The sequence below is a fragment of the Mauremys reevesii genome, linkage group 3 (genome assembly GCF_016161935.1).
Source record: "Mauremys reevesii isolate NIE-2019 linkage group 3, ASM1616193v1, whole genome shotgun sequence".
Taxonomy (NCBI): Eukaryota; Metazoa; Chordata; order Testudines; family Geoemydidae; genus Mauremys; species Mauremys reevesii.
In genome coordinates this window covers 49482397-49501200 of record NC_052625.1, presented here as the reverse complement: position 1 = coordinate 49501200, position 18804 = coordinate 49482397, and the positions used below count along the sequence as shown (strand labels likewise).

At 39.6% G+C, this 18804-nt stretch overlaps 1 protein-coding gene across 4 annotated transcripts in view; it reads left to right on the top strand.

Moving 5' to 3' along the window:
• KCTD3 (potassium channel tetramerization domain containing 3) overlaps positions 1-18804 on the top strand; it is a 55899-nt gene that overhangs the window by 19673 nt on the left and 17422 nt on the right. For all 4 annotated transcript variants that reach the window (XM_039531033.1, XM_039531032.1, XM_039531030.1 and 1 more), the window contains exons 6-10: positions 162-242; positions 3487-3627; positions 6117-6207; positions 10471-10661; positions 17052-17167. In XM_039531033.1, coding sequence (XP_039386967.1) covers positions 162-242; positions 3487-3627; positions 6117-6207; positions 10471-10661; positions 17052-17167 — 620 coding nt within the window. The remainder of the gene's footprint in view (positions 1-161; positions 243-3486; positions 3628-6116; positions 6208-10470; positions 10662-17051; positions 17168-18804) is intronic.

Here is an 18804-nt window from a genome sequence, read left to right as displayed (position 1 = left end):
GGACAATTATGAGCCAGAAGACTGCTGAACTTATTTGTGCTGAAGTTGACAATATTCAAGTAGATATTTTTAAAATCTCATCAACCTCTTTAAATGAAGCTTGAGAAAATAAAACGTAATTGAAGTTCTTTGCTTTTGATGTTAATATATATTTTGTTTAGTAAGAAGACTACTCTTATGTGAAGAGCTGGAACGCTCATCATGTGGCAGTGTCCTTTTTCACGGCTATCTGCCTCCACCAGGTACTTCTATATTCTTTCACTGTGTACTTCATATACTACTTCCATTCCATTGATCTTTACACTGGATAGTTATGTAATCTGTCATCTTCTACTATCGATGATAGAGGTTTTAATTTTAAGATTATGTCTACACTTAGAGCAGCCTATTCCATACATACACCCCTGTAGCATGGGTAAAAATAACAGTGTAGATGGTGAGGAACTGCTTAGGCATATGGAGTAAAGACATGCCGGAACCTTGGGGTATATACCCTACACAGCTCTCTACACACTCAAGCAGTGCCTCCCCTTTCTACGCTGCTGTTTTTAGCAGTATAGCATCTCACTGCCTAAGCCTTTTCCCCATGGGTGGCAGGTGAATTGTCCGAGGCCTCACCCTTCCGCCCCCGTGTGCCCCGGCCCCAGCGTGCCTAGTGGGCGGCGTGGCTCCAGCCCCAGCATGCCCGCTGTGCCAGGCAGGTGGGTTTCCCCGCTGCAGGGGAAGGCTCTGGTAGTGGGGAGGCAGCCACATGTAGCTGCACACCACGGTGTGGATGAGCCTGCTCTTTTGCTGAGGCATGGAGCCTACCACGCTGCCAACGCAGACAAGCTGTAACACTTGGTGCAATATTGTGTACATCCTTTCATTCTTGAATTTTGGTGTATGTTTGTATTGCTAGTCTTCTGTATGCATTATGAAATAGTGCAGGTTAAGTGGCTGGGAAACACAATGGATTAATGCAGAACAAAGTGGAATTGAGAGTAGACTACATTAGAGATTTCCTTGTGCAATATAAGTGGGGTAGATATTTCTAACGTGAAACCATTTCCCGTAGAGGTAGGTGATTCGTATTTTTTCATCTCTCCATGGAGGAAGATGATTTTTCAATGCAAACTGACTTGTTTTGAAAAATTACACCAATGTGCCATATTAAGAAATGAAGGTTCATTCCAAGATCAACAACAATGGTCTGAACAGCACAGCTGGTGCCTTGAGTCTTAATTACAAATTGGAAAATTAGCCTGTTGCTGACAGCAGTCCCTAGCACAGGGCCATCTCAAGCCAATGCCAAAAAGAAGGGGTTCTCGCAACAGATTTTTTTGGCAGTCTTGGAGTGTGGCCACTGACTCTTGCTGGTGGCTGCTCTGACAATTTTTCCTAAAATACTTAGTTAACTTTAGGAAAAACAAATAAATATGCACATACAAGTCCAATCATTGTCATCTATATATGTAGTAGGAAGGTGGTAGGAAATAGAGCTCCCCATTCCGCGCACCCGGACTTTGCTCCTGCACTTGTGCTTGGAGCATGTCACGGAGTAGGAGCCCCTCACCCTTTTTTTTTTTTTTTTTCTTCAAAGGATCAATAATGCTCATATTTATTAACAAACCTGTAAACTGGCAATACAAATTAAGTCAATATATTTGAGCACAGAAATAAAGAACACTAAATGAACAGAGTCTTCATTTTTCAGTTATAATATTCCAAAGAGTCTATTAAAGTCATTTTTCAAGACTGGAGTTTGGTTTGAGTTTGGTTTTGGGAGGTTCGAGGGGGAGAGAGGGGAGAACAAGATTCAACACTCCAAAATGGGTCAGTGGTGGTTTTTGTAGCAATGCATATTTCAGGTCTTGGGGCAGGAGAGAGACATGTCATTAGAGCAGGGGGGGGCTGCCAAAGCGCTGGCGCAGCGCTGCGCCCGCTTCGCGCGTCCCCTCCCCCGTCCGGTCCCCCTCTTCTCTTCCCTCGGCTCGCCTCCTGGGGGGGGCGCATGAGGCTGGCGCCCGCCGGCATGCCTGCGGGGCGTCCACGCCGGACGGAGCGGACCTGCCGCGCCTGCGCCAGCGGGGAGGCAGCCGCTCCGCGGGGGCGGGGGAGACGCCGAGCGCATGCTGCGCGGCGCGTCCCGTCCGCTCCCGCTCCGGACCTGCCGGCAGGCGGGCGCGGAGAGAGCACGAGGCCAATGACGCCCCCGCCCATGCCCCCGCCCGGCGGCGCTGGCCCGCTGGTGCCTAGAGCCACCCCTGCATTAGAGTTCCCATTAGAGCAGCTCTTTACAAGCCCAGCTTGGTCCTTCTCCAGTGTCTCCTTTTGGAGTTGTACCTGATCTTATTGCCAGTTTTCATGCGAATCCACTGTGGTATGGGCCGGTTCTGTTTTTGCTTCTTGGCAAGGACTCGCTTGATCTTGAATGCCTGGAGTGGTTGATGTGCTGCGGTAGCTACAGCAACTTCAAACAGCGAGTGCAGCCCCAGGCTGGGGAAGCACCAATCTGTGTCTCTGTCCCTGCCTCTTGTGATCCTTCAGAGAGAGCCTGCCCTGAGGAAGGTGGGTCAGGAACTCACTGGTTGCCTGCCGAGTCCCAGGCTCCCTGTGACCCAGGCAGGCAGGAGTGGGGGAGCTGCCCAGGAGCGCTCCAGCAACTGAATGCTGCAGCCCCCTCCATTGACAAGAGCCATCTCCAGCACCATGCACACCGGCCCCATATGTCACCAGAGGTGCTACCCTGAGCCTCAGAGGAGGCTACGTGGTGTAGGGCACCGATCCCTGCTGGCAGTACCAGTGCAAACACCAAGGCAGTGCATCTTGTTTCCCTTGGTAACAGCTATTCAGGAGCAACAACTGGGTGCTGCAGTAAGGGGGCCACTGCTTTGCCCCCTCCCCAATCTCTGCCCAGGTTTTGGAGGCTGATGTGGCTGCAAAAAAATCTGCTAGTGGCTGTATGCGGCCATGCTGACTGCATTTGAGAAACATTTAATTACTAGTGTAGAAGGGAAGAATCCCTTTTCCACACCGTTACAGAGGTTTTGTGCTGTCTACGCTAGCAGGTAAACTATATTTGACATCTGCTGAAGAGGGACAGTTATTGTATTGGGTGAGTTTCAGCATATAGATGATTACTGATCCAGTAGTCACATTGTCACTCTGTGACCTGTGTACTTTGACTTTTAGTTGTGAACTTAAATTCATTCTTGGCTATTAGGTTTCATGCTAGGCTAATTTAAATGTTTTTATGATTTCTGGTATTGGTTTATGAACCTGACAGAACAACCTGTTTGTTTAAGTTTTACATCAATTAAACTAAATTTGGTTTTGGAAATAAAATGCAAGAGCAAATTTTGTTAACTCTGAAAGACGACCTACAAGTGTAGTAAGAATGTAAATGTTTTTAATTGTGCTTTGTATATTAACTGTTTTAGAAATTATCCTGGCACAGTAAAAGGTAAATGAAGTACAATAAAATGTCTTTCCTTTTTTCGGTAGGCATTCCCTGTCGTAAAATAAACACTACTGCTGGGCCATGTATTGACGTTAGAACAGGTCAGAACTACTCTGAAGGTGAAGTTCGAGGAGGTAGTGTCCAACCTACACTTGCTGGTACTGGGGAAGGCACAGTCAGGCTAGGTAAGGAAAGTTTTCATGTACTTTTATCATGCTGGCAGTGGGATTTCCAGTGGAAATACCAAATTAAGAGGTTAATGATATGTCTATTCTCAAACTCTAATGGTATATTTTTCTGTTTTTTAAATATAAACTACAAATTCAGCAATACTTTAACATTACATATGAAAAACGGTTAGTGTTAAGATTGCAATGTCAAGCATTACAAAATTAGGAAATGGCAGAATTAAGGTTACGCATTAAATCTTAATTTGTCCCCCGTATGGATGTGCATTATGGTAGTCTTGTCTAACCTCACACAGAAATTCTGTTGCAGTCCTAGTCCAGTGCTTTAAATGCAAGAGAGCATCCTTTCTCTTCCTGCTACCCTCTGCCTCATTCGCTGTCCATCTTGTGCATTGAATGACAAGGTTTAGTAGAACAAATAACGTGTGATCACGTAAGTAAAGATTATATCATCATCCACATGCACCAGGGGCCATAATTTAAGATGTGCAGGCAACTTGAAGTCTGGCATTTCCTAACTTTCAAGTTCTTGACTTTAAAACCTGTGCAGCAGTCTTTTAATGTAGTTTTTATGTGTACTTCCCTAGTTTTCATTAAAAAGACAACAACAAATTATACTATCTGCATCTTATTTGTAACTTCTTCCTCTCATGCATCAGCATATGAACCCTGAACCTTCAGCACTGCAGCACAGACTTCTGTCACTTGAGCTGAAGAATTTAACCACACTATCTGGCAGCAGCAGCAGCAGCGTTAGCCTCTGTGGATCAGCTGCTAGAGGAGCTGTGGATCAGCTGATATGTATCAAACTGTGTCCCTCTGTCTTCCTCCCAAAGGATGTTGTGTACTGGGTCCTCAGGTGTAACTCCATCCTTTGTTTTGTGTTCACCTGTCCCTCCTATGCTCTTCATTCTTCAAAGAACATTGTCTCCCCTTTGGTCTGGCTGGCTCTGAACAATAGTTGGGGCTTGCAGACTTTTCTTTTGGGAGGAGAAATTAATGATACAAGTTGGGTATTTCTTTGATGCAATCGTATTTTATTTACAAAGAATGTACACAAAGACCAGTTTCCCTGCACACTGTAGAAACAAATAGGCACCTGCTTCTTCAGTGAGTTCTGTTCCCCAATGAGCTCTGTCCTGCTATCTTTCAGGGCAATCCTCACAACTGCTTCTCTTGCTGTCTGGTGGCTTTCTCCCTCTAACCTACACACAGCTTGCCAAACAATCCCCTAGCATTTGCAACTAGTCCAAAGAGGATAACCACCCCCCACCTCCCCCAGACCATGTGGCTTACCCCTGCTGAGGGATCACTGTGTAGCCAATTGCCTTGGACAGTAGCTACTGTTGTCTCCAGCTATCTTATTCCACAAAGAAACTTAAGTGCTCCTTCCAGTTAGCCTGAAAAGGGGTGGTTAGCATACCCATTGGATTTAACAAGGTCTTTGATTGCCTATCGATTTAAGGGCCTGCTTGATTGCAGCCATAACTCCTTCCAGCATATGTATTGTGCCCCTGTCGCAATCCCTCCATGATCTGTGTGCTTCCCCAAGATTATGTATCCCTCACCTCTTCTATTGTGATTTAACCACTCCCCCGTTCAGTGTCTCCTGGTTCTGCTGCTGGATCCGTTTTGTCTGTGTCCTACCCAGCTTTCTGTGGAATGCTACAGTGAGGCACTGAGACAAGGTACATGTGCAGACCTTTAGAATCATCAGCATTTTTGCTATGTGGCCAAAAAAATCTATACTTTCCCAAACTTGTAATACCTTGTAACTCGGCCAAGCCTGACTGGTTTCCATGGACCAGCAAAAGGCATGCCCCTTACCCCAGGGCATTCCTGCTGCTGAATGTCTAACACCTTCTTTATACAGTTAGAGATATTCAGAGGTCATGTGAATTTTTTTTATAATGGCAAGTATTAGGCAAACTAAATATAGGGATCTTTGCTATCTCCTGCTAAAATGATTGCTTTCGAAAATGCCACTTTTTCATAACATAATTTTATCTACCAATAGGTAAACTTGAGCCAACAGGTAAACTTGAAGCTTATTCTCAGATATTTGACCAATTTGACACACATTAGAAGTTACTTAAAAATAAAAGCCCTCTTTTTGCAAGAGCACAGCCCAGATTCAGTTTACCTGCCAGTTTCTACTTCTTATGAGACCTTTGATGTAGTAATTATTAGCTGTGTTGCCTCATTATATGAAAGAACATAAAAGTCCTATAGATTCAGATATCGAAAACACTGACAGATCTGTAACAGTGATTTAAGATATATTGTCAATCATGTACTTAGCTTGTTTGTTATATGTACAGCTGGTGCACACCATCTGAGAAGTCAAAGCTTCATTTCTACAAAACAGTCCTAGTTTGAGACTTTTGGGTATGGTCTCCCAGTCTCTCACCTTGTATATTTAAGTTGGTTAAAGAATGATGTCTGTAACTGAGGATAACCCTTTTCTTTTCATTACTATTTTCTAGGATTTCCTGTGGATCCACGAAAGGTTCTGATAGTAGCTGGCCACCATAACTGGATTGTAGCTGCATATGCCCATTTTGCTGTTTGCTATAGGTATAAATGACTTAGTAGCTTTTGGTGGATTGGGTTTTGAACTTGATTTTCCTTTCCTTCTACACAAACTGTTTTAATTTGCTGATTTACTGAACATTATGTTGCTAATTTCTGCTAAATTTTAGGAAATTTCATAGTTCTATTTAATTTGATAGTTGAACACACACACTGCATGTGTTCCATGTTGTTGTTTTATTTTTTTTGAGTACTGATAGGCTGCGAATAGTGTTGGCAGGCACAATATGGGGAAAATTTTTTAACTCTTCTAGTTCACCCCATTCCCAATGCAGCTACTGAATACCTTGCTGTTGCAGTGATGGACTTCCCCTGAAACTTTTGCTTACATTTAAAAAAAATTGATTTTATGATACTATTGATAGTTAGAAAGTTGAGTAATTGACATTGGACTTTTGATTTAATTGGTTGGTCAAATGTATTTAATACAGGATTTTTTTTTTACTATACACCTAACAAGAAATTGAAAAATATGGGTGTCTTGGAAATGGGTTCAGATTAAAGCATTGCAATATTCTAAACACTTCGTGCCTGTGCTGTGGGAAGGTCACTCTGCTATTTGTCTGGCTTTCTGCTTGCTTTTATGTATTTGTAAAGTGACTGTTTGGGATTCTGTCTTAAAAAACATCAGGCTTTTAGCTATTTAACTGGGCTTTGTAATAGCCGAGTAAGAATTTGTTGCTTTACTAAGCCATTGTGCAATAGGATATGTATATAAGATATTTGTAAACAAGTAACTTAGACTGGGTTCAGTAAAAAGTGGGTGCAGAATTGCTTTACTGATACATTTTCTTAATATAAATTATTTAGGAACCTACTTCCAACAATAGAACATTACAGGATTGTTTTCAAAAGAAGAAAATATTTCTCATATGTTATGTAGCCAGTTGTGCAATATTTTATTGCATGTGTGGAAAAATGATTTCTTGTCTACAGCTACTGATAAGCTGAACCTTAACACCACTTTATTCTCCTGAACCTCTGAATTTGATATCCAGCTGTATACTGACTCAGTGCTCACCGTCTTAGTCACTCCCTTGCCTTGGTCTTGACTCAGCATGGCTCATTTCTGATCTCTGAATTCCTTCTCTCTAAACCTTATTTGCTCTACTACATTATCATTCCTCATTTAGGCCGACCTGCGTAACACAAGCCATATATGCTAATAATCTTCCTATTCTTCCCCTCTTCCCAAACTTCATCTTCTGATGAACTTTGTTTCTTGGGGTATGTCTACACTGCCAGTGGAAGTGAGCCTCTTGGCCCAGATTGATAGTCTTGCGCTAGCTAGCGGGGCTTGCGCTAGAGATCTAAAAATAGCTGCGTAGACAGCGCTTTGAAATTGTGGCTTGGGCTGGAGCTCTGTCTCTGAAGCCTCAGGAGAGGCATGTTTGTTGTAGCTTGTTCCCACTTATATTAGAACTAATGGAATTTTTCCAGCATTTTTTAGATTAATCTGGCACCTGGGAGGTAGTAATTTTAAAATAACCGTACCCATGAATTGCTAGCATATTTCCCTAATACCTGTGCATGATTAAACCAGATAATTTGGCTATTTTGAGGTAGCATTGCCTCTGTAGAATGTAGAGGCTAGAGAAGGAAGTGCTGTTGCTTTAAAAAAAAAAAAAAAAGTGAAGTCCTAAAGTAGCAATTTACATTGAATTGGTTGTGAAGCCCATGTGGTTAGAAATATTTTTAAGTCTCTGCATATTTCTAAAATAAACCATAATGCTTGAAAGGACGTATGATAAATGAACACTTCAAATATGTCTCATACTTTAAATGTTTAGAAAATTTCATTTTTGTAAAGCCTACAAAAAAGTAGGGCATCCTTAATAAAACAAACAAAAAAAAGCAGCATTTCATCTTGCAAATGAAAATTGTGGAATCCTTTAAAACTTCTTAAATTCATAAGTTTAAGTATTTGGCATCTGTAGTGTCCAAGACCTTTTAAAAAACGCAGTCCTGCAGGAAAAATGCAATATAATGACAGCTACAGTTGCTAGTGGTTCCCAAACTGGGGTTCACGAAATGTTACAGGGGGTTCTCGGGGGGGGGGGGAATTCCCTAATGGTGGACAGAGCTGTCCCAAGGAACCCTGGGCCACATGGGGCCAGCAGCTTGGAGCCCCTGGATTTCCAAGAGCTAAGCAGATGAGAGCAAGCGTATCTACCATGCTGAGGAGATTTAAACTTCAAGACTCCTTATAAGAAATGGAAAGGGAGGTGGATATTTTTTGCTGTTTTTAAAATTAAATAGGCAGCTAGTATTATTTTTAAAATTATTATGAAGAACAAGTTTAAGCTTTGTTGTAATTATTTGCCTGGACTGCTCAAGACCTGAATGCTTGTGTAGGAGGAACTCTTTTTTTTTTTTTTTTTAGTTGGCTTTTTAAATACGTTCTGCTGTTTCACACCTGATACTACTTGATGAAACATAGGAGCCTTGTCTTATTACAGGCTTATTCAAAGCGATACAAGCTATGAAAGTGAGATCTTGGAAGAGTGTTGCTGTTTTCATAATGTAATAAAAATACTGTAATGATAAATAATAATAATAAATAGTAAAAACAAATTTTTATATTTCCAAGATCGCTGCTTTTATAATTTATACTCAGATAAAGGAGAAAATCCCTAGAAATACTCATTTTTAGGAGGGGGTTTGCGAGACTTTTCATTTTAGTGAAAGGGGTTCACAGGTTGTTAAAGTTTGGGAACCACTGGCCTAGATTGATCAAGCCAGTAATAAAGCGGTAAACAGAAAAAATGTCGAAGATGGTCATTTACATATTATTTGGTCATAAAACATTCAATTACATAGATGTAAATAAAAATATAAACACCTAAAATTAATTGTAATGCAGGAGCTGCGTTCACCAAGCACACTGATCCTAACATTTCAACGGAAAGAGGTACCCCCATTTGGCTTAACTAGGCTGATATAGAGCCTTGGGTTGTGAATGAGATCTAGTAGGCCATAATCTTCCCTAGATAAATAGAATGCAACTTCCATTAAGTTGTGTGCTTACTCTAGGGCTGGTCCTTGTCTTTTACTCATTTTAATGCATATTTTGTTATTGTATATGTGGGCAAATAGATTTGTTAATTTCACACTAGAAAAGAAATAACTCAAAAGTGTTAAAACACTCTCTTGTGTTTTTGCCTTCTTGCTGTGACAAGTGGAGTAAAATCAAACTTAATCACAAAGGTTTTTTGTTTGGTTTTTTTTTTTCATTAAAAGTTATGCAGAATTTAAATAGGGATTCAAGGTGGGATTTGGTTTATTCTACTGTAAAATTATATCACATTGAAATTTGAGGGAGTAAAAGTGAAAATACAGACTTTTAAATAAGAACTGCAATATTATGTCTTGCTTCTTTGTAACTTTCAGAGAATGGTCCATTCTAAGTATTTTACATTTTTAATCAAAAATGTTTTATAACATTTGTGTACTGTTTAATTAATCATCTTTTTCTTCTATTCTGCCTTACTCTTCAATATTTTTTCCTCTGTAAGTGTTCTGTTTTTTGTCTGTTACACTTCCAATTTTGTTTCACTTTTCCATTTACTGGTGTTCTTGCCCCCCACCGTCTGTGTGTTGCATCCCTTCTCACGGTTTTCTGCATTGCACTGTGTGTCAGTAACACTGAATTACAAAGAAAACCTCTAAGCATTGGCAAAGAATTATTTAGACCTAAGGTTTCTAGGCAATGTCATGCAGTCTAGATCACACAGTGTAGCAGAGTGGCAGAAAATAGAAATGGAGTAGAGATTGCTGTATTTATTAGATAGCACAATTATACATAAATCAGTGTTTTGTATAATTCACATTCAGTTGAGCATGAGTAGGATCCCTAGGAATTGTTGGGTTGGGGCAGAACCTTAAAGCTGTATCTTAAACTGGCAAAATCAAGACAATAAGACTAAAATTCCATCTTTTACTTGTTTCCTTCTGGCTGGGTGTTGCATCTCACAATATCACCTGCTTTTCTGAGGCTGCCTAGCAGAAGATGATATGTTCTGCAGTACCAAGGCCCAATAACTTAACCTTTAACATGGTATTTAGTTCAGCATTCCTGTATTTTATAGCTGTAGGCCTGTGAAAAGTATATTAATATCAGAATCCTTTATTTGATATTGTTTTATAACTTAAAGGAAATATAATTGGCTTGTAAGACTGACTAGAGGTACAAACTCCAAACTGAGGCTGTTTGGAAAGTGTATCTTTTTTAATTCTCATCCTTCCCAGAATCAAAGAATCTTCAGGATGGCAACAGGTTTTCACAAGTCCATATCTGGATTGGACTATCGAACGAGTGGCTCTGAATGCCAAGGTCGTTGGAGGTCCACACGGGGACAAAGATAAGATGGTTGCTGTTGCCTCTGAGAGTAGCATCATCCTGTGGAGCGTTCAGGATGGTGGTAGCGGTAGTGAAATTGGTGGGTATGACAGTTTTGTGTGACGATGTCTTACTGCTAATATCTTCGGACCCATAAAAATATAGTTTCACGTGTAGTCTGACTGGATAATTCATAACAAACATTTTACACAGACTTAATAAAAAATGAATTTTGGTACAGCAATCTGATATTGGAATTTTTATGTGTACCTTTCTGCCCTTCATTTTGATCTGGAGACGCTTCCCTCTGAGTGAGTGAAAAGCAATACAATCCAAAAATCAGTCTCTTTATTGGGCAGAGGCAATTCAGAGCCATCATTCATGTTACAGTATCATTGGTAGCTTGTTTAATCTGACAACATGGATTAGAGTTTAACTCAATCCATTAGACTCAGTTCTTTAGCCCTACAAGTTGAATTTGAACAGAAGACTTTGAGGTGAAAGGCTAAGGGTACACCCACACTGCAATAAAAAAACCCAATGGCACTACGTCTCAGAGCTGGGGTCAATTCACTTAAGCTCTCAGGGGTTGGGGTACTGGGCTAAAAATTGCAGTGTAGATATTTGGGCTTGGTGTGGAGCCTGGGCTCCTAAACCTGATGGGGAGGGTGGATTGGTCTCAGAGCCTGAACATTTACATTGCAGTTTGCATCCTGAGCCCTGTGAGCCCAAGTTATCTGACACAAGCTAGCCTCGGGTGTTTTATTGCAGATTAGGTGCACCCTAAAAGGATTGCCAACTTCTTATCCTTTTTTTCTTGCTTTGTTCTATAGTAGGTCATATTTTAGATCGATTTTTTTTTTAAGTCTGCTTTTGCTAATCTTATAAAATGCAGTTCCTAAATAGAATTTTGGAGACCGCTGTTTGCCACCAGTAGTCAGCATTTTAAACAAAAATACAAATTAAATTAGTGTGGGCATGTAGTACTGGGTCCCAAACGGTTTAGCACCAAAGGGTTCACAATACTAGAGGTCATATAAATATGGAAAAGGTTTTCAGAGAAACAAACATTCTTTAGTACAGCTGTGATTGATGGTTTGTCTGATTTATTAAAATATGTAACTGCTTAAAAACATGAATAATGGGCTTTTGGGGAAAGAGGAGAGGAGGGTAATTGGGAATATCCTCAATTCCAAGAATGGTATGTAAGTCATGGTTCAAAAGATAGTGACAACCTGTTTCCTCCAGCCATAAAGTACTGTCACCATACATTTAATTTAATAAATTTAGTAAGAAGAATAATTGTAATCTGTTAATTTAGACATTTTTCTGAAATTGGCTGCAAATTTGTTCAGTTCATTCTCTATCGCTCTTTCCTTTTAACACTGAAGTAGTAAGACCTAGGATATGATGGGAACTAATGTAATTGAAGTAAAATGATTAAATATAGTCTAAAATATTTGGGAGTTTCAGTTTAGGTTGTCTTATTTAAAATAAAGACAAAATTTACTTTAAAACATGCATTCCAAAATGCAAGATAAAGGTTTATCTGTATTCATGGATATTTAATTTTTCTTGATGTTCACAGTGGTATCTCAGCACTTTACAAAAATTAAGGAATATTGCTTTTCAGCAGCCCTGAGAAGTGAGGAAGCATTATCATCCTTCTATGACAGGTGGGGAAACTGAAGCACAGAGAGCTGAAGTGTCTTTCACAAGGTCACTCAGGAACTCTGTGGCAGGATGGGGAATAGAACCCAGCTCTTTCTATCCCAAATTCAACTGGCTTTCTAATCACTAATAAGACAAAGTGCAGTTATTAGCATAAAACATCATCTAGATTTTTTTAAAGGTTTTTCTCCTTTTAAGAAAAAATAAAATAGAGTACCCTGTAATACTAAGAAACTAGCAGTGCTGCCATCATAAAAGCCACATTTCTGAAAGGTGTAAAACAGCATAATTCTATACAATAAAAATAGAAATTTCTTAGATTTCCTCTCTCCCATCACTGAGCATGGAAGGGTCTGTTAGATATTCCATTATATGACCCTTCCTTTTTCAAAGAAATTGTTAAACTCTTAAACCAACTGGTTGAGAAATCTTGGGTGCTTTTATAAATATAGCTGTGGCTGCCACAGTAGCACAGCTACACTATTTCAGCTTATGTCAGCAGATGAATATTTTGGGGTTAATTTAACTGTTAAAATTTTCTCATAAGCTGGCATTTAACCTGCAAATTTTTTTCTGTTTTTATCTTGGATCTTCAAATATTCCACAGGCAGGAATTCAAAAAATTTTTTTATGGTTATATAACAGTATAGCTTTTGTTTTGAAAACAGAATTTTTATTTTAAGATCTGAAAATTATGATAACAATATTTCAGATTTGAAAAGATCCTGCTGTGTGTCTAAGTTGACCAGTTAAAATTTAGTGTAAATAAAACAACAAAAAAACAGAAATCAAGGGGGAAAATTTTTTTTGCAGAGCAACCAACAGGCTTAACGTTTTTGGTGAAAGTTGCTACCATATTTTTGAACATGGGAAAACTTTGGAAAAATCAAAATGTTTATGAAAAATTCCATGTCTTTAAAAAAAATTAGATTTCTTTTTATTTGAAACATTCTGGCCGTCTGTATTGTGTGTCAAGTATCAGAGGGGTAGCCGTGTTAGTCTGGATCTGTAAAAGCAGCAAAGAATCCTGTGGCACCTTATAGACTAACAGACGTTTTAGAGCATGAGCTTTCGTGGGTGAATACCCTCTTCATCGGATGCAAGTAGTGGAAATTTCCAGGGGAGGTATATATATGCAAGCAAGAAGCAAGCTAGAGATAACGAGGTTAGAGGTGTATTGTGTGTGTTTGTCAATGTTACGAACTAAGTGTTCCACACTTCCGTTTTTAAATTGCTATTATAACTCAAATGTGTGGGGTTCCCCACTTTCCCCAATTCAATTAAGCTAAGGAATCCAGTAACACAAGAATAAAATAGTTTTACTGGCCTATTTCTTTTGCAGAGTCAAATGTTTGAAGCCCTGTCTTGGGATAGTGAGGCAGTAGTTTTTCCATGTTCTGTAAAAGAAACAATTTGTTGTTACAAATGCTCTTCAGAACCTGACAACACCATCCACAGAAAATTGCAAGGGCTGGCATCTCCATGATAGAGCTCTCCCAGAGGCTCTACTCCTTTCAATATTACTTACGTAGGACACCACTGCTGGATTGCTGCTATAAGCAGTGTTTTACTGAGAGGGCCCCTTAAGACAGGAACCTGTCATTACTGATACCATCGTCTTCCCTGTAGATGGCCGTCAAGATTGTTGAGCCTAAGCAGGAGTGACACTTTAAATTCCTTCAGACCATTCAAGCTGTCTTCCTTGATTTCTCTGAACCTTATCCTTCTCTGGAGTAATCAATTCTAGTTGTTTCCCTTTTTTTTTTTATTATTGCCTGCTTTTATGTGCCTGGTACTGCTGAATATAATCTGCATCAGAGATGATACCCCATGACCTGAAAAATAATTTGGCATAATAATTAAAGCACTAGTGTGTAACAAGCTTACTGGCTGCCATCATAGAGCATAGTAGACTTTTATTCTTTTGTTTGAAATGGCATCTTGATTTTTGACATTTGAATTTATCCAAATAAAGTTTTTTGGGGATTTCCAATGTTTAAATACTCTTCAGGAGATTTCTGTTGAGTTTTAATAGAGGCATTTGCACAACTCTTGGAGATATGCCACTACATTATTTATTAAAACATTTAAGTGGCTGTATAAGAGCTTTGTGTAACTTACTGTAAATGTCAGTACAGTAGACAACTATACATTAAGAAACTCCTTACTTGGCAGTGTACATATCCTAATGAGCAGTTTTATAATGGAAAGAATACAACCCTACAGTATTTAGTGCTGAGTTACTTCTTGTCTGGTTGATCTAGCTGGCAAGCATCCTACCAAATCACCCCCAAGAAAACAAACTTGGAGAATTATGAAAACTCTTCAATGTTGATTTGCAATTTGATTTCATACTAAATGTTCTAGTAAACTCATTTAAGCTTGTCAGTCAGTACCAGTCATATTAGACCCTGAATGAGAGACTGAGGGCTTGGCTACACTTGAAAGTTGCAGCGCTGGGAGTTACAGTGCTGGTCGTGCAGCTGTGCAGGAACAGCGCTGGTGTGTGGCCACATTTGCAGCATTTGCAGCGCTGTTGGGAGTGATGCATTATGGGGAGCTATCCCAGCGTTCAAGTGGCAGCAACGTGCTTTTCAAAAGAGGGGGGTGGAGTGGGGTCTAGTGTGACAGGGAGCGGGGGGAGAGAGAGAGAGTGGATTTTTGGAGCCAACACTGTGTGTTTAGCTTCCTGCCTTGAAAAAATCAGAAAATGTTTCCAACCCCTTAGTCTTAACTCTTAATTGCAAACAGCCTGCATCCAACACGACTCCCCGCTGTTTCACTCACTCCCTGCCTGCCTCTCATTTGATTGTTTACAGCCAGGTACAGATTGATCACAGCAAACAGGAGCTCTGTTTGTTTTTTAGATAAGCAGCACCGGCAACGAGCGCAGAGCTCGTTCACAACAAAACAAAGAGAGGCTGCATAACAAAACAAAGAGAGTAATTTAGTTAAAAGCATTCTGGGATATCTCCTAATACCCTGGAGGCCAATTAAAGCGCTGGTGTGTGGCCACACTTGACGAGCAGTGCTGGATCACCAGCGCTGCAATGCTTATTCCCCAAGCAGACCAGGTGTTCAGCCAGCACTGCAGCCAGGGAGTTGCAGCGCTGGATGTGCCTTGCAGGTGTGGACAGTTACTAATTGCAGTGCTGGAAAGCCTCCACCAGCGCTGCAACTTGCAAGTGTAGCCAAGCCCTGAGGGCAGTTCTATACTTAATGATACAGCGGCGCAGCTGCACTGGTACAGCTGTGCAACTGTAGCGCTTCAGTGAAGATGCTACTACTCCAAAGGGAGAGCTTTTCCTGTCGGCGTAGTTAATCCACCTCTGCAAGAGGCGATAGCTATGTCGAGGAGAGAAGCCCTCCTGTTGACATAGTGCAGCTACACTGAAGATTAGGTTGGTATAACTGCATTGCTCAGGTGTGTGGATTTTTCCCACCCCAGAGCGACGTAGTTATACCAGTGTAAGTTTATGGAGTAGACCTAGCGTGAATGCCATTGTGATATCTTAGTGCTACTAGAAGGAAATAATAAGTGTTGAAGTGAAGTGAAATGAGTCAGCTGCAGTGTGTAGGTTGACTCAATTCCCCATTCATGTGATAACAATGACAATTCAAAAAAAATCGAACATCAAAGCTTCATCTCAGTTCTTTGTCTTTTGAGCCTCTTCTGATCTCAGTACTGATTAACTTCCAGTAATCGGAGTAGTGATGGGTGAATGTTAGTGAAAGTACCAGTAACACTCATAGTGGGTGATGATGAAGCAGTGAGAAAAGTGTAGAAAAAGGTATTTAGACAAGGCCAGTAGGTGTAAGACTTGAAAGAAGGAAAAATAAGGGCCTATTATTTCTATAGTACTGCTTCAAATATCCTAATTATTGGTTGAACAACTCTTATCATACTGATATTTTTTGAGCAAACTGTTTATTTTATTATTGAGTTGCTCATGCATGCTTGGCTGTTATTTCTGACAGTGTTAATCTTCATTGTTAAGCAATTGCAGTTTCTGAGATTGGCTGATCATGAAGAGATGTTTTAGATTTAGAAGCAGGATTTACTATGACAATTGGTCAAATGCCACCAAAAAGAATTTCCAAAAGCCAAATTTGGGCACTTGCAAAAATCATGTTCATTGTAAGGGATCTTCCAGTGTATCCTGATGAGTACATTTCAGAATTAGTTATAAATGTGTGTATGTTTCCTAGTAATATAATAACCACAAGACACATCTTTCTGCAATGTAGAAAGAAGTAAGAGCGGTATATTTTTCTGCTTAATTATATTTGCCTGTAATAGTTCATTTAGGTACAGAGGTGGCTTCCATAGCAAAAAAGGAAACCAGTTTGTTTCAATTTCTGATTATTACATTCCTAAAAGAATTTGTTCAAAAGACAATATCATGCATCTTTCATATTACTCTTAGTTATGTTTTTGATATTGCTTGCCAAATTTGTGTACGCTCTTCGTCATTTGTGGACAGCACGTTTGATTAGCTTAACTGTACATTTATAAATTAGAGCTTGTTTTCAAATTAGAGCTTAGTACAGTGTTTTGATCCTTCATTAGTTGGTGTTCATAAATGCTTTGAGGCCTTAGGATAAAGGTGGTTATAGAGGAACAAGGAATTTATTATTATTTTGCAATATCACTTTTCCCCAAAAAGAAACATTGACTGCATCAGCAGATTATGCATGTTGATGCAGTAGTTTAAATTCATTATGTCTAAAGAGAGGAAAGAGAGATTCCATCTTTACTGTTTTTCTTTTTTTGTATTTATTCTGAAAAGAAGCTTCATAGACTCTCTGTTTTTTGTAGGAGTGTTCAGTCTTGGAGTCCCTGTAGATGCCCTCTTCTTCATTGGCAACCAGCTGGTGGCTACTAGTCATACTGGGAAGGTGGGAGTGTGGAATGCTGTGACTCAGCACTGGCAGGTGTGTTGAATTGAAGCATTTTATTAATACATCGGTGTTTATCGAAAACTGATATGGTTTATGAGGAAACAAGAACAAAATCCAATTTTTTCAGATAATTCATAAATATTATTTTTCTTACATCAGCATTTTAATATTATAAGACTCTGACTTCTGCCTATCATTTTGATATCTTTAAGCATCATGTCTCAGGTATTTTCTCCCATAGAATTTTTCAGAGTTTATCTCTATATAATACTATTGAGCATTCCATTTCTTTATGCTCTTAAATAAAAAGAGAACTTTTAGGCATATCAAAATATTAAATGTCATCCATGAGTGTCTTCAGAACCTTCCTCCCTTAGCCACTACCACTTGTTTAAAAGCTTTGTTTTCCTAATGGGACCCCATGCTTGAACTCAGATATGTAGTTCTAATAGGAAATTTAATATATTACAATGAAAAGTGGCCGCATTTCTCAGAGGAGCATATCCAAAACTTCAGATGTGAGTTTGCAAGTCTTTTGGGGCCATGAAAAGTATAGTACAAACTTTGATAGCACCGTATACCATGCCTCAAAAACATCTATTTTATATCTATATATATCATAGATGTGCTGTGATTTTTGTTTTTAATACATATTATGCATTCTGACAACAGGAATAGAGATTCTTGGATTCCAGACAAGACTGAGGGAAGAGTTGGGCATTCATGCAAGAAACAAACCTTGTAACACAGCCAGATGAATGTCTCCATGGGTACAACGCAGGGACAGAATGTAATGAAATCCAAGAGGCTGTCTTGCAAATCTCAAGTGGCAGAACTGACCTGAGGCTCACTCTGCGACTGCCATAGCACTAGTTGACTAAGTTCTGATTTGGCCCTTTAGCAACAATCTTGCCAATGAATAACACAGAGAGCGCAAAAAGGCAACCAACGCGGCACAGTTCTTTAGTTACATAGTGAAGGCTGACCTAATATGTTTGCATCAAATAAAACAAGCTGAAAGGCCTTTTTAAAATCTAAATTGACACCATGCAAAATGCAAGAAAACATTTGAGATATATTTGAAGTAATGCCACTTTTTGATTAGGATAAAGCTTCACAAAATATGCTGGTGGAACAAGGTGAAAGGAACTGTCAACTTAGGAAAAACAATTGGCTTCTTCATATGCCCTCCTTTGCTTCCTCCTTCATTTTCAGACCTCATAGGTAGGTGTGTTTGCAAGGCAAGAATTTGAAGTTTTTTTCAGTTCTGCTGAGTAACTATCAATATTCTCTCCTTCTGAAGTTTGTGGACGAGTGTCCAGATTTGAACTTGCAGCTCTCTGCACTGTGCCACGTGATTTTGCTCTGGAATTTACCAGTAGTATTATAAACATCTTTTAAGAGGCTTTGTTAAAGTTGCCACTCTGTATAGCAATTTAATATGGTCACTGTTCTTAGTCCGATTTCTAAGACTTTTGTATCTCCTCAGCAGACCACTACCTGTAATAGCTGCTAGAGTCCTTGGCCTATCACAAGAATTTGGTTTAGATTCCCTTCTGGTGTCAGTGGGATTTATTTTTAGTGAGGAAGGGAATTTTTGACAACTTACACTATCCCTATCAAGATGTAAAAGGTTACTCCTATCCCTGACTTTGTGTAATTCTGTGTCC